The 15,523-nt window shown below is 39.7% G+C and overlaps 1 protein-coding gene across 1 annotated transcript in view; it reads right to left on the reverse strand.

The window, feature by feature from the left end:
* Positions 1-8,754: 8,754 nt before the first annotated feature.
* LOC308692152 (uncharacterized protein) overlaps positions 8,755-15,523 on the reverse strand; it is a 31,470-nt gene continuing 24,701 nt past the window's right edge. The window contains exon 2 of the mRNA XM_081367915.1: positions 8,755-10,347. Coding sequence (XP_081224041.1) covers positions 9,305-10,336 — 1,032 coding nt within the window. The 5' untranslated portion in view covers positions 10,337-10,347 and the 3' untranslated portion in view covers positions 8,755-9,304. The remainder of the gene's footprint in view (positions 10,348-15,523) is intronic.

Raw genomic sequence — 15,523 nt, forward strand, 5'->3', positions numbered from 1 at the left:
CACGGTTTCAACTGACAAGTAACATACGTTCAACTGACTGCCTATAGACTATAAGGTACAATTCAAGTGTTAATCTACAGATTTTACAAAAAAGTGCCTGTTGACTGTCAATATTATTTTGCAACAGGTTATTAACCAATTGGCGACTAACTTTCAATTGTCAACTAACTTTCTGTAGATTGAGTACCAACAACTCAAGATCAATCTGTCAGTTAAATGTCAACAGTCATGTTAGCATATGAAGTATATGATACTGTATATCCTACTCAAGGGGTTTCATATGCATCAAATTTATGATTATTTTTGTAACCATTTGTAGATAGTCTGTTGATATAGTCAACTAAAGATTAGATCTGTTGCTTGTCAACAAAGAAATTGTTTATGATCAGTAGACTATTAGTAGACATTATCCACTAAGTGTTAGTAGATATATTTTAGGACTATCTAATTAAGGTGAAAAACAGTTTATATCAGTAGAAAGTCTATAACTTATCAACAGATTGAAAACATACTTTTTTTTGTATTGTCTGCAACGTAGAATTATTACGAATTCACAGCTACAAAACGTTTACGAATCATAAAGATATCTGTATCATTTCCCTTACACTGTTTTATAGATAAATGTAAGTTCCCTTAACCCTACTCCCAAACCTAAATATAAATTACTCATTTTATACAGAATATAAAAAGAATAAAACACTTTATGGACAGAGATGTGTAGGGAAATGCCAGTTTTATTAATAGCATTAAAATATATTTTGAACCACTAACATTAATCCTACTCCTGCCCCTAAACCTACCCATAACCATTTCTTAAAACTATGCAATGCAGGCTAAAATTATGAAGAAAAACAACAGATGTGTAATCATAATAATTTATTGCGAAAATGTAAATCGGTACCAAAAGTCGCTCAAATGACGATGTGTTGCAGTCCTCTCTGGCAGTATATTATAATTTTGTATAAGGGACAGAGAAGAATTTAAGTTATTAATCCATGAAAATGTTAACCCAGCTTCCCTCTGCATGAAGACGGCGCGCGCGCTTCTGCATTTCAATGTTGTTTCAACTGAAACACGGCATGCTGCAATCTGTGACGAAGCAGGCGAGAGCCAATGAGCGTTTGATATCACTGCCGTAAAACATGTCGTAACGCTTCTTGAGGGCGCAATTTTTGAATTTAAATTCATCACGAATTTGATGAGATGAAGATGTGGATGAAGGGCTGAATTTGGATCTGTTTCTTGCTTGCGTATGGATTATAAAGATTTGGATTACATCTAACGTTACGTTAGCTAATAAAAATTATGTATTTTGTTAATTTATATTGTGTTTTGGTGTATTATGATTCTATAGGAGAAAACGCCTTTTGTGTCTCACCGTAACGTTAAATAAACTAAATGTTACAAAATGGTTAAACGATTAAAGAAGGTATTGCTAAGGGTTTTAACTATAGTCTTGTCTGTTAATCCTCCGAAGCGAGTTTGCAGCAGGAACAGAGATTATTTCTTAAATGAGTAGGCTAACTGTTATAACGTTAAACTGCATTTAATAAATGCGATTTTCTGTAAAACTTACTGTCATGAAAGGCTAAATGTATTAATTAATAATTATTGTTATTTGTTGTTTATAACTTTTGATCTTGGCCTCGGGCATTTGAAATGATGTAGATTGTAGACTATTGAGAGTTTTCTCATTTGGAATGCTCAATATAATTTTTTTCACATAATCAGATGGTTCAGATGTGATCGGGGTATCCTTGTAAATAATGGGTTGTAATTATTTATTTTTTATTTAATAAAAGAGATTTTTTTTCTCGTTTTGACCCCAGTTTCTACAAGTAAATGGCTCAGATTCAGAGCCACTGTTGAGCACTGTGGCTGACATTCCGTCATGCAGTAGCCTCAGTACACGGATATATTTGGCATGACATCCATACTTTGATAGTATGCTCCACAGTGCCTGCCTATCCACGGAGTCAAAGGCCTTTGTCAAGTCTATAAAGGCCATGTGCAGAGGCAGTCCTTGTTCCCGACACTTTTCTTGAAGTTGGCGAGCAGAAAAGATCATGTCAGTTGTTCCCCTAGACGGACGGAAACCGCATTGTGATTCAGGGAGTATCTCCTCAGATAGTGGTTGCAGTCGGTTGGCGAGAACACGAGCAAGGACTTTGCCTGTTGTTGACAAGAGCGAGATGCCCCTGTAGTTTCCACATTCAGCCTTGTCCCCTTTCTTGAATATGGTGACAATTTGGGCATTCCGGAGCTCTGAGGGGAGCTCTTCCCTTTCCCAGACCTTGACGAGCAGATGGTGGATGTGGTGCCAAAGCCTTGGTCCTCCTTCCTTTAAGACCTCCGCAGGGATCCCATCAGGACCAGTGGCCTTGTTGTTCCTGAGATTCTTAATGGCATTGTGAACCTCAGTTAGGGTAGGAGGTTCCCCCATGTCCTCTCTGATGGGACTCTGCGGGATATGGTCTGCGATGTCTGGTTCGGCTGAGCTGTCACGGTTCAGAAGTTCTTGAAAGTGCTCATTCCAACATGCGTTGATGGAGTCATTGTCTTTTAAAAGAGTCTGTCCATCTTTTTGGCGCAGGGGATTTAAGCCGCGGTGGCTAGGGCCATAGACAGCCTTAGTGGCCCTAAAAAAGCCTCTGGTGTTACCTGAATCTGCCAGTCTCTGGAGTTCTAGAGACTTTTCTGTCCACCAGTTGTTCTTGAGCTCCCTCATTAATCTCTGAACGTCAGCCTTGGCTCTGGAGTGTGCTGCCCTTTTGGCCTCACATGTTATGTCATTTTGCCACACTTGGAAGGCTTTTCGTTTTCTGGAGATAAGTTGTTTTATCACTGTGTCGTTTTCATCAAACCAGTCCAGATGTTTTCTGGACTGATACCCAAGGATGGATTTGCATGAGTCATGGATGGTGGATTTGAGAAGATCCCAGTGCTCCTCGATGTTATCAGGATATTCTTGCAGAAGATTTTTCTCGAGAGAGTCCTGAAGTAGCTGCTGGATGGCAGTTTCCTTCAGGCTGTCAAGGTTCAGTCTTCGCCGGGTCTGCTTCTTCTGAATCCTCCTCCTGATGACATAGTGGATCGGATGAGGCGGTGGTCTGTCCAGCAGTTGTCAGAGTTTATCATGGCCCTTGTGATATTCACATCACAGCGGTCCCTGGCCCTAACAATGACATAATCAATGAGGTGCCATTGCTTGGAGCGAGGGTGTCTCCAAGATGCCTTGAATTTGTTTTTCTGTCGATAGAGAGTGTTGGTGATGACGAGGTTGTGTTGAGCGCATTTACTCAGAAGCAGCACTCCGTTGGAGTTGATGTTACCGATGCCCTCCTTGCCAATAGTGCCCTTCCAGAGGTGTTGGTCCCGGCCTACCCTAGCATTAAAGTCTCCAAGGAGGATGATCTTGTCCTCCCTGGGGATTTTTGACAGGGTTTCTTCCAGGCAGGCGTAGAAGGCTTCTTTTTCTTCTACGTCGGAGTCTAGGGTAGGGGCATAGGCGCTCACTACTGTCGCTGTCTGGTTGTTGGCCAACACCAGACGGATTGTCATGAGGCGCTCACTGATCCCCACAGGAAGTTCGGAGAGGTGGTTGACAAGCTGATTTTTGATGGCAAGTCCAACTCCATGGTTTCTAGCCTCATCGGCTGGCTTTCCTTTCCAGAAGAAAGTGTAGCCACCTTTCTCCTCCTTCAACAGCCCTTCACCTGCCCGTCGGGTTTCGGAAAGAGCAGCTATATCAATCCGGCATCTCTGCAGTTCTCTGGCTATGATGGCGGTTCGTCTCTCAGGTCTGTCACTGGAGGTGCTGTCCATCAGAGTGCGCACATTCCAGGCTCCAAAATAAAATTTCTTTTGTTTCTGACCACAAATGGGGTGTTCCCTCTGGACGCGGTAATCCAGTCGGGAGGTATGAGGCAGGCTATTTTTAGGGCACCTTTTCTAGCCCCTTCCCCATGTGGGGTAAGCAGAGTGGATCCTAAATAGGACTGCTTAGTCATGGGTGTAGCTGCCGAAGAGCTCTTCTGCCTCGTTCCAAGAGCCCAGCGACTGATTCTGACACCCATCGCCTGATGTGCCAGCTCATGACTAGGGGCTTCCAGACTACACAAACCTGCCCCCGTCGCCACTTGCTGGTCGCCATAGGACTTTATCCGGGAATGGTAGGGTGGATTCCCTTTGTGGAGGATGCCTGTGCGTGGCGTTGTTTAACGTGTGGAGGTTGGTGCACAGACAACCACCACACGGTCCTTGGCAGGTCTGGGTCAGGATCCAGTGGCACGGAGTCCAAGACGACTGGGGACCCATCACTGCTGCAGCCTTCATCCGCCTTCCCAGCCGTTGTGATGCTCCACTTAAGTCAGCCATCATCCTCCGCCTGTTCCGCCGTTGAGGTCTTTTGTCTTTTTTTTCAGGGTGTGCTCCCTTAACCTTTGCCTCTATAGGCTATCCCACAAGGCAGTGGGACTATTTACCCATAGCTGGGGCTGTGGTTGGCAGGTGCCAGGGCATGTCCACTACTTGGTGGGCCTGCACACCGCGCCTCTGGGGCCCACTGCTGCTCCGAGATCCCCTACAGTTCAGCCTGGGTCCGCTAGGGCCCAGTTACCGTGTGTGGCCGCAAGGAGGCACTGTAGGAGTCTTGACGGTGGAGAGGCTGTGTACCGACAGGAGGAGGCTTACGCACTCGGCTCCTCTTTTCGCCCTTCCACAATGGCTAGTCGGTGGCAGTAGCTGTAAGCAGAAAGTAGCAAGCAGAGGTAGCATGCAACATGCAATATCTACTGAAACTACAGGCACTACTATTCCAGTAATACTGCACTGACGCACTGACGCATCACACACGCCCTGTGTGTCACACACACACGAAATGTCTATTAATAGTCTACTGATCATAAACAATTTATTTGTTGACAAGCAACAAATAAGCAACTACATGTAATCTTTAGTTGACTATCAACAGATTATCTACAAATGGTTAAAACATTTTTAAATCAGCTAAAATAATCATAAATTTGATGCATATGAAAACCCCTTGAGTAGGATATACAGTATCATATACTTCATATGCTAACATGACTGTTGACATTTAACTGACAGATTGATCTTGAGTTGTTGGTACTCAATCTACAGAAAGTTAGTTGACAATTGAAAGTTAGTCGCCAATTGGCTAATAACCTGTTGCAAAATAATATTGACAGTCAACAGGCACTTTTTTGTAAAATCTGTAAATTAACACTTGAATTGTACCTTATAGTCTATAGGCAGTCACGTATGTTACTTGTCTGTTGAAACAGTGTTGTTGAATGTCAACTGATGCACTATGTGGCGATTTCCAGAATACGTTGAAAGCTTCTGTTTGACGTGCGTAAAGTTGCATAGCTCAAGCCACGGAGATCTTCTGCGTTGAATAGGGGACTGAAGCTCCGCTCATCTTCATCACTGCTCTCTAATGAATTCGGTTCAGAATTGATGGTGTTCAGTACGGATTGTTGAGATTCAAAAAACACTTGGGCCTCTCTTTCGTCGGGGGTTTCTTCTAGAGCAAAAAATATATATATTATACGATTTATTTAATATAGATAAAATATAATGAAACAAGAAATATATCTTACCTTCTCGCGAAGAATTCGGACTCTCATGAGCATATTTCCCAAATCGTTTTTTTTCCTCGAGTGGTGGATAAGACAGATGGACTTTTGCTGTTTTCTTCTAAAAAACAATATTATGTTATTTAAAAAATTCAAACGGATAAAAATTATAATTAGACATAAATAGTTTTCTTTTTTCCCTTACCTATCTCTGGATAGATTGAGGCCACATTTACACATTGCCGGGTATTTAGAGAAACTAATATTTCTCCCCCTCCGTTTTCAAAAATAACATCGTGCACACAACATCGTTTTCAAAAAAAGTTGTCGTTTACATCAACCCGCATAAATACAATGGGTGGCAGTGTAGGGAGAAGGATAAAGCCATGCAAGCCAAGCAGAATCCTCAAAATCGATAACAACGAATAGCACGAGCGAGCGACTTCCTGTTCCTTTCAAAACAACATGGCGCGAGGTTCGTTCGTGTGGACAGACAGCGAAGCAAATGCAAACAGGCCAAAAGCATTTGCACAAAAGTAAAAATGAGTACCACCTTAACAGCATCCATGATCAAATAGTAGCCAAACAAACTCTAAACATAGGGCGCTCACATGACGTAAGCATTTTCTGGCGCATAATGTGACGTTTGAGAACCTAAAACCCCGTTTCTCCCAGTTGACACGGCAACACATAACCGGCGTTTTCAGAAATCTCCACTTTGGCCGGAGTTTTTAGAAATAATCGTTTTCTGGGATAAAAACTGCGTTTTCGTGTAAATGACAGGCCAAAACGCAGGGAAATATCTGCGTTTTCCCATCGTGTAAACGGGGCCTAATTCTTCTCCATAAATTTCCCTAAGACGTTTTATCCCTCTGTGTGGACCGCCAATGATATTAGCCGTTCCGGTAATTCCCGATGCCAGAGACGGGGACGGAGGGAAAGAATCCTCGCCTTCGACTACAGGTGAGACTTGACACTTGGCACTCTCTGTCCCTCCGCAGGGTTCGTGTAGAGGTGTTGTCTCTGGGGTGACGTCTTCGTATATCTGATTGGACGGGTATGAATCAACAGCCAATGGGTGGTTAGCTGGCTCCGGTGGATGGGCGGAGCTATGAGTCGGTGCATCCTCTGTGAGTTCTATTGAAATAGGCCAATGAGTTCATTTTTTCTTTAAAACAAATATTAAAATAGTAAATATTAAAAAGACATAACAAAAATATACCCCTTACCTTGTAAAAAATCATTTGGCGAAACCCCCGCTGGGAATGATGTGTCATCTGCAAATAGAAGCATAAATAAAATGTCGTTGAGATATCTTTGCAATTTTGTAGGTTATAATTTATGATAAAAATAAAATAAAAACTCACATAGGTCGTTAAGAATTTCTCCTAATTGAGAATCAAAATACTGATCCGATGAGACTTCGTCTCCTTCTGGTCCATAATAATGATTTGCAGCCATTTCCCAGACTCGATGTTGTGTGTCCTTCGTCGACTTGGTACGTGAATGAATTAGTTAGCTCCTTTTAAAGATTACGATACGACGCGTTTTAAAAACACTTTTTTCCTACTTCATTTTCAAAGAAAGCCTACATCTCTCCATATGGTAGGGAATCTCATACCTGATTTGTATGGCTAGGAAAACATATGGTGAATTTGGGCCATCTCTTCAAATAAGCTCTGTAATAAAACTAATTCACACAAATCCATCAAAAAGAAAAAAATAAAATATGTAGGATGTTATCACATAGGCCATAACACCTTGTGTAGACATTATGACGCCATGCGTATGTGTGTGTGTGTGTGTGTGTGTGTGTGTGTGTGTGTGTGTGTGTGTGTGTGTGTGAGTGTGTGTTGCATGAAAGTTGAGAGGGGCTTAAAAACTATATGGTCTATTCTTTAAAATATGATGTTGACCGTGACAACACAAAACACAAGTTTATTTACCACATTTCATATGGATGTTCAAGTTTTTATTAAAGAATAAATCAACTTTTAACCATCTCATGTGCAGGGCATGGTGTGTGTGTGTGGGTGGGGGGATTCCCACGTGATGTCATTTTAGGGATGTCCTTAAATCGAAATTGACCTCTCAGCTTTGAGAGGGGTGTGCTAGAGGGTGTGGTCTGTTCGAACCATTGCTTCGGTTTTCTTTGGTCATTTAAGTTCGACCACCAAGATGAGCGGATGTGTTTTCTATTTGGGAGCTTGAAGGGGGTGTGGGAATTTCCCACGGTGACATCTGTTGGGGGCGGGGCTAGGGGCGTGGTTTGTGTGTGTCTCTCTGTAGGGCTCACAGAACTTCATTCCTGTCAAACCTCCGGCCTGTGTGGACGCTCTCCTCCATCACCACAACGAAAGACTTTTGTATCTTTAAACTCTGAGTCCTTTAACAATTGGGTATGTAAAAACGCAAGGCTTTTTAAATTAGTTTGTGTTTCATGTAAAAGTTTTACAAAATACTATGTGAAAGTTAAATGCTTACAAGTCAACATTTTAAAAATGATCTTTTTGTAAATGTTGTTTTAATGTTTTAACATCTTGTAACTAAAAAAGGTTTTTTAATGTTTTAAGATCTTGAAATAACACTAATTAATTTTTTAATAACTCTTTTAGAGAAAAATTATCTTTTTTGTAAATGAAAAAAAGTTTTTTTAATGTTTTAACATCTTGAAATAACACTAATTCATTTTTTAATAACTCTTTTAGAGAAAATGCAATTTTAACTTATTTCATTAATGTTTTAACGTTTTAAAAGTGATGAATGTACATCTGTCTTCTTTAATAAAAACACTGATCTCACACTCTGACTATGTTTTTTATTGTACATTTCTTAAAAAAGTTTTAATACACTGTTTAGACCTACTGAGCGTGGGAAATTTCTCACGCTTCAGATGTTCAACCCATAAGGAGGTGTGGCGTAAGTCCGGTTTTCCCATGGTGTACGTACAACCCATAAGTGGGAGGAGCTAGCGTGGGAAATTCCCATGGTCAAAAGGGGCGGGGCTTTGAGGGCCATAAAGCAATAAAACTCGTTTTTTTGATGAAAGGGGCCCTCTATTCTCTCTTGTGCAATCTGGGAGTGGAGATACACCACAACAATGATTTTTTTGGTTAAGAAAAAGAATGGCAATAAAAACACCAAGACTTTAAAAGCAGTATCCATCTTTATTAAAATCAAAATCCAAATGGTATATGCCATAAAGTAAAACGTGAAAAAAATATATGAAAAAAACAAAACAGCTTTTAATTAGCCTACATGTATACGCCAAATGCATGAGGTCATAATGCAGCTCTTTTATGACTTGTGAATCAAACACTTCATTTACACTATGACAACATTTACAGTAATATAAAATGAGTATCCATTTTTTCTAATAAAATTTCCCAAAGCCTGACTTAGCCACCATACTGAAAGGTCTGTAGTTGGGTTTCATGTGTGAGATTTTAAGAAGAAATTTCAAAAGATTAAAAGTAGGATTATGTCCGTTTATTTTAATCAGTTTCAATAATACCATAATGAATAGTGTTGTAATTTGTAGTTACATCATCTGAAACTGAAAAATCTCTTATCTATATAAAAACAATTTTAGCTTAATTTTAAGCAATGCATGCAGATATCTAAATAATTGCGTGACAAGTTATAATAAGGTATTTAACTGAAGTACTTGATTATTCTTGGAGTTAAGTCATCCTGATATGTTTTCATGATTGAGCGGGTGGCAGTGGGACTTCAGTCGGAGGGTTTGGCACATCGTCAATCTTTAAATCCTTGCAGAACAGCACTGGTTCTTTACCGATACCCAGTCTGTACTGCCACAGATATACAGACTCGTTTGGCTTCAGCTCAAATGTGAGTGTTTCTTCCTCTTCAGTCACTTCATTCCAGCTTTCTTTTTCAGTGCTGACGTGTGAGCCTCCATATTCTGCAGAAAAGGAGAACTGAACCTTCGCAATTAGCGAGGCAAGATCTCCAGTTTCAGCTGTGACTGACGTGGCTATCTTCCAGTTGTGTGTGATCTCGGTCATCTTCTCCTTATCGTATCCAACCTTTTTATTGATTTTCTTTTGCCATGTCACTGGTGTATTGCTGTCATTAGTTATAGTTTTAATATTCTCCCACGTGCCAAAGGATGGGCCTTTAGTTACGGACAGGCCACCAGGAAGGAAGTTAACAACATCAGGATGAACAGAATAGACAGCAGTGCACTCATCTTTGTTGAAGTTGGTCCCTTTGTAGTACTCAACTCCCCAATCTGAGGCTGGCTTGAGGAAGTAGTAGTGGTCTGGCAGGCCCCAGTAATAGAGGCCGTTTCTGCAGTTGGGATGCAGCTCGTATTCTACAGCATCTGAGTCTGTATTCATGTTTGTTGTTCTTCGATAAGTGCCCTTTTCTTGGAAGATGATGTAAATCTTGCCAAAGGCTGAAAGGTAGTGGTCTCCTCCCTGGCAATTGGGATGAAGGCTGAAAACTACACCATCGCTGTCTGTCGTCAGGTTCTTGACTCTGCGGTAGGAATTGCCCTTGATGACGTAAAAGTAGCCATCTCCACTAGCAAGGTAATAGTCTCCATTTTGACAGGCAGGGTGCAGACTGAAAATAGAGATCTCTGAACCTTTATTGAAATTGCTTGACTGCATGTAGCAGCCGAGATCAGAGCGGATTATATAATAGTAGTCGCCCACTCCACAGAAGTCAGTGCCCTTTGCTTTGCTCTTGGGAATAATGTCTTTCATCGTGCCTGAACCTGCAACACAGAATAAACCAAACATTCAATCACCACACCAGATGAGTGCTGTTACTTTAGTCCTTTAGATTGAGCTCACTGATTACCAAAACAGCTTTAAATATGAGGGAGGAAAAATTAAAGATAACTGATGATCTAATCCTGAGCTTTTATTTCAATGAAAATTCAGAAAAGACATTTATTTCAAAATGTACCTCTAATAAATAAAGTGTTATTAATGTGTGTCCAAACCAGAGGCCGTGTTTACTGAAAATGTAAAATAATAATGGTAGTTAAATTGCTGTCTATGGAGGGGTTTACTGCAGATTTCATCAAAAATATCTCAGTTTGTGTTCCGAAGATGAACCAAGGTCTTATGAGGGTGAGTAATTACTGACAGAATTTTCTTTTTTGGGTGAACTAACCCTTTGGCTATGGGGCGCCGTTATTCGTTATTTGACACTATAAACCATGCTATAAACACACACTGACTTCCTCACGCTTTTATTTTGGCACTTCCTGTTACTGGCATTTTGAATTTGCATATTAGTTAAATATTTAGTTTCACCCGAAACATTTAGATTCAACATTTAGATTTAGATTCAACATTTAGATTTAGATTCAACATTTAGATTTAGATTTAACATTTAGATTTAGATTCAACATTTAGATTTAGATTCAACATTTAGATTTAGATTTAACATTTAGATTTAACATTTAGATTTAGATTTAACATTTAGATTTAAATTCAACATTTAGATTTAGATTTAACATTTAGATTTAGATTTAACATTTAGATTTAACATTTAGATTTAACATTTAGATTTAATATTTAGATTTAACATTTAGATTTAACATTTATATTTAGATTTAACATTTAGATTTAGATTTAACATTTAGATTTAACATTTAGATTTAACATTTATATTTAGATTTAACATTTAGATTTAGATTTAACATTTAGATTTAGATTTAACATTTAACATTTAGGTGCAACATTTAATATTTAAATTTAACTATTTAAAATATCTCTAAGTTGACAAATATTGTTGTAAATGTGGTAAAAAGTGACCGTCAAAAATTCATACCAGTTTTTTAAACATTGTTTGAAGCTAAATGTGACAAAATGTTGCTGTTATTTTCAGCGTGAGTCGCTTTACAAACGGCGCCCCATATTTGGCTGCGTTCACACTGCAGGGCTTAATACTCAATTCCGTTCACATTTCCAATTAAATGCGACCTTTTGTGATCTCCTGTGTGAACGTGAACGTGAAATGACCCAGAAGTGACCCGTATGCCCAGAGAGTACTCAACGGTCAACGACGTCACTTGTTGTTTGCGGAAGTAGCTAAACATGGATGTCAACAGTGGAGCTCATTTAGCCATATTAAAGTTATTTTCCCAACGGAGCCAGCACAATTACAATCTTCTTGTTGTTTATCTTCTCATTCCCGCCTACTTCAGTGCAGAATTATGACGTTTGCCGCGTATTCAATGACGTGCGGGTCGGATACATGCGACCTGGCCGTTCAGACTGAAGTCGCATTTCAAAAGATGGGATATGTATCGGATTTGGGACCACATACCTGTAAGTGGCCTGGGTCGCATTTGAAAAGATCGGATCTGTGTCGTTCAGACTGTCATGAAAAGATCAGATACAGGTCGCATAGGGGCAAAACAATCGGAATTGGGTCGTTTCAGCCTGCAGTGTGAACGTAGCCTTTTACTCAAGTATATTTCTAATGAAAAAAAACTGTACTTTTCCTTCGTTATGCTGGGCGGTGTTTCTCTTGTTACTATATTTTAATTCAATACATGTTATGACATGCGTATTCCAAGCGCACTGTCCTCTTTATGAACGATGCCCCATTCACAAATGAATCACTTTTTTGAATTGTTTTGTTCAAAGACTTGATCAAAGTTGGAGAAGTTGGAAAAACTGTCTAAATTGGTTCGCAAATCAGTTTTAATTGTTTGTTCAGTTTCCTGCACGCACTGAATTATCTGAAGCGGTTTCTGAAGCGGAGTCTTAACAGGAAACGTAAGAACATCAAGAGCGTTGGACAAAGATTAAAGTGGCAAATCTGCAAATGCATCCTATTGTTTGCCTGCGATGAAGACCTTTGAAACATGATAACACTAGTCAAGTCACCTTTATTTATATAGCGCTTTTTACAATAGGCCTACAGATTGTTTCAAAGCAGCTTTACAGAGATAACAGGAAATACATGCAACAAAACTGTTCTGGCCGTACAGCAGATCTAGAAGAAAGTCATTGTCCAGTTAAAGTAGGCTAAGTTCAGCATTGATTCATTTCCGTTGTAAAAATCATTAGTTATTAATTTAAGGGCAATTTACACAACACCGTTTTCAACTGAAAACGTTTTGTGTTCTGGCCGTTTATTAACACGACTAGGGTTGGGTACCGAAACCCGGTTCCGACGTAAACGGTAGTAACCAGACCGAATAAGAACGAAACTTTCGGTGCCTGATTTCGATGCCTGGCGTTTTTTTACCGCCCCCTATAAAACATCTCGCGGCACGAATGATCCAATAATAAAACATCTCCAGTTAACCAGCAGAGCATTCATTTAGTTCGTTTGTTAAATAAGAGACGATCACTGAAATGTGTTTTTTTAAATCAAGTGATCAAAGAGCTCGTTGCCGCTGCGATCAGTGGCGCGGATACACTGATTTCTCGTGACTCGCGCACACTCGGGCGCGCGCTTCAATACGTTGCGGAGATCGATCTATTTATGAGGCGCCGTCTATATGATTATGTGCGCGGAGAGTTTATGTGTGTGTGTGCTCGCGTCTCAGATGAGTATGTGCGCGGAGAGTTTGTGTGTGTGTGTGTGTGCGCTCGCGTCTCAGATGAGTATGTGCGCGGAGAGTTTGTGTGTGTGTGTGTGTGCGCTCGCGTCTCAGATGAGTATGTGCGCGGAGAGTTTGTGTGTGTGTGTGTGTGTGCGCTCGCGTCTCAGATGAGTATGTGCGAGGAGAGTTCCGCGCGTCTAGAGTTTGCGTGTGTGTGCGTGAGCGACTTTAGAAGTTGTGCATTTTGTATTAGTTTGAGCATTCAGCAGTATACGTATGTGTGACTACCTAGTATACGTGTATGCAAGGGTTTCATATGTGCGTGAATTAAGTTTGATTTAAGCCCTAGACGGCACCTCATATATATATTCGTTCTGGTGAAATCTCAAAATATAATGGACACAAAGTGTCCCTGCTTGATATACAACCACTGATGAGCATAATCGGTTTAAAAAACCTCTGACACGCTTGACTAAAGTTCAAGTTCAGCTGCCAGTGTTCCTCTTCGGGTAAGTCTAGTATTTTAATGCCAACTGCAAATCTTGCATATCAAGTATGAAGTATATCAATATCAAGTATATTTATATGAGGCTATACTGTGTGTGTTAAATTTGTCAGATATTTCTCTGTTCTGTAAAAGTCATAATATGAGAAGACAAAATTTTGATCTTAACTCAAGTGTTTTGTGCTACATCAGTAGCCTTTTAAAGGGCACAATTTTTCTTTTAATCAGAAAATCTTTTTCAGAAAATCACACACACACACACACACACAGAGGTATTATTTTTTTGATAAAGTGTGTGCAGTTTAGTTTTCTTAAGTACTGTTTCAAGAACCGTTTAAGCACCGGAACCGTTTGAAAAATACCGAGTAGGTACTGGTATCGGATAAAACCCAACCCTAAACACGACAAAGCGTTTTGGTGGCCTAAGAATGCAAACTATGAAATAGGTTTTAAAGTGCAAGTTTTTGAAAACGATACTGTTATCATCTGTGTAAACTTCAAAAACATGAATCTGTGAGAATGGTGACAGGGTGTACATGCCTATTACGTGTTAAGCCTATAGGCATGCGCGTTTGAATGCGTATGTGCGCGGGCATGTAGTCTTTCTTTACAAAGTGACATCGCCAATTACCTGTCCGGCATGCATAATACAGCGTTTTTAGTGGTTACAGCAGATCCGTGTGAACGGGAATCATTTTGATACCGTTTTCATATGATTATGATTCAGGCAGCATTACAGGTCAGAAGTCAGAATATTATCCAGTTCCATCTGGTTTAAGATCGGAGTCACGCCGGTATGGAGACGAGTTTGTTGAGGATCAGTGCCGATGGCTGTCGTGTCGATGAGGCCTTCACAGTGGAGAGTCTAGTTGACACAATCTCTGCTGACACTTCAGGGATGTGTTGTGGTTGTGTCTAGGCTAGAGATCAGCCGATATTTATTTAGTATAACTGATACCAATTATTTGCATGTTTATGTACCCGACAGTGGTGGAAAGAGAACCATTACATTCCCAAAAGTTTTTGTGTGAATAGAATAAAAAAGTACTTGTCCAAAAAACTACTTGAGTAAGAGTAAAAAGGAAGCTTATATTATATAAAGTACTCATGAGTAGTGAATACTGAGCTGCAGATTCTACCCCCTTATAATAAACAATGTGCACTACAATTAATACATTTAAAAAACATTGTACATACTGTAATTCACATTATCTTTTGTTGTTTGTCAGTAAGATTGAAGAATATCTATCATTCATCTTTTAAAAATGCATCTAAACAACACGGAAAAACTAGTGCAGAGATGAGAAGGTATACTCAGTACACTCATCACCATTTAAATCATATATATATATATATATATATATATATATATATATATATATATATATATATATATATATATATATTTTTTTTATTTTTTTTTTTTTTTATCATTATTATCATTATTCCCTTACATGGCTACATTTACTCAATGTTATGCTGATAATATATTAATAAGGAAAATTGTGCATTAAATAGGGAAGTATTTCCCGGGAAACTATTTCAAAAGAAACACACACACAAACGCATGTCTCTTTGTAGTCTCAGCAAAGCTTTTTTATCAGCAGCATCCACAACTGAATGGAATAAAAAAATGCTGAACTTGAAAAATGTTTTTGCGCAAGTGCACTTGCTAATGAAGGCGGATTGTATGAAATGGATCAATCAAAAAACAATAGGTTACTGTTGTAACCCCGGTTCTCTGAAACATCTCCCAACCCCTAAAACAGAATGGCAGCGGAGCAGATGTCTTGCAGTGACACTCCCCTAAACAAAGCCAAGAGGAGGCTAAGGCCCTGTCCCATTTCTCCCCCCTTAAAACTTCCACTTGGTTTT

The sequence above is a fragment of the Scardinius erythrophthalmus genome (genome assembly GCF_964197995.2).
Source record: "Scardinius erythrophthalmus genome assembly, chromosome: 6".
Lineage (NCBI taxonomy): Eukaryota > Metazoa > Chordata > Actinopteri > Cypriniformes > Leuciscidae > Scardinius > Scardinius erythrophthalmus.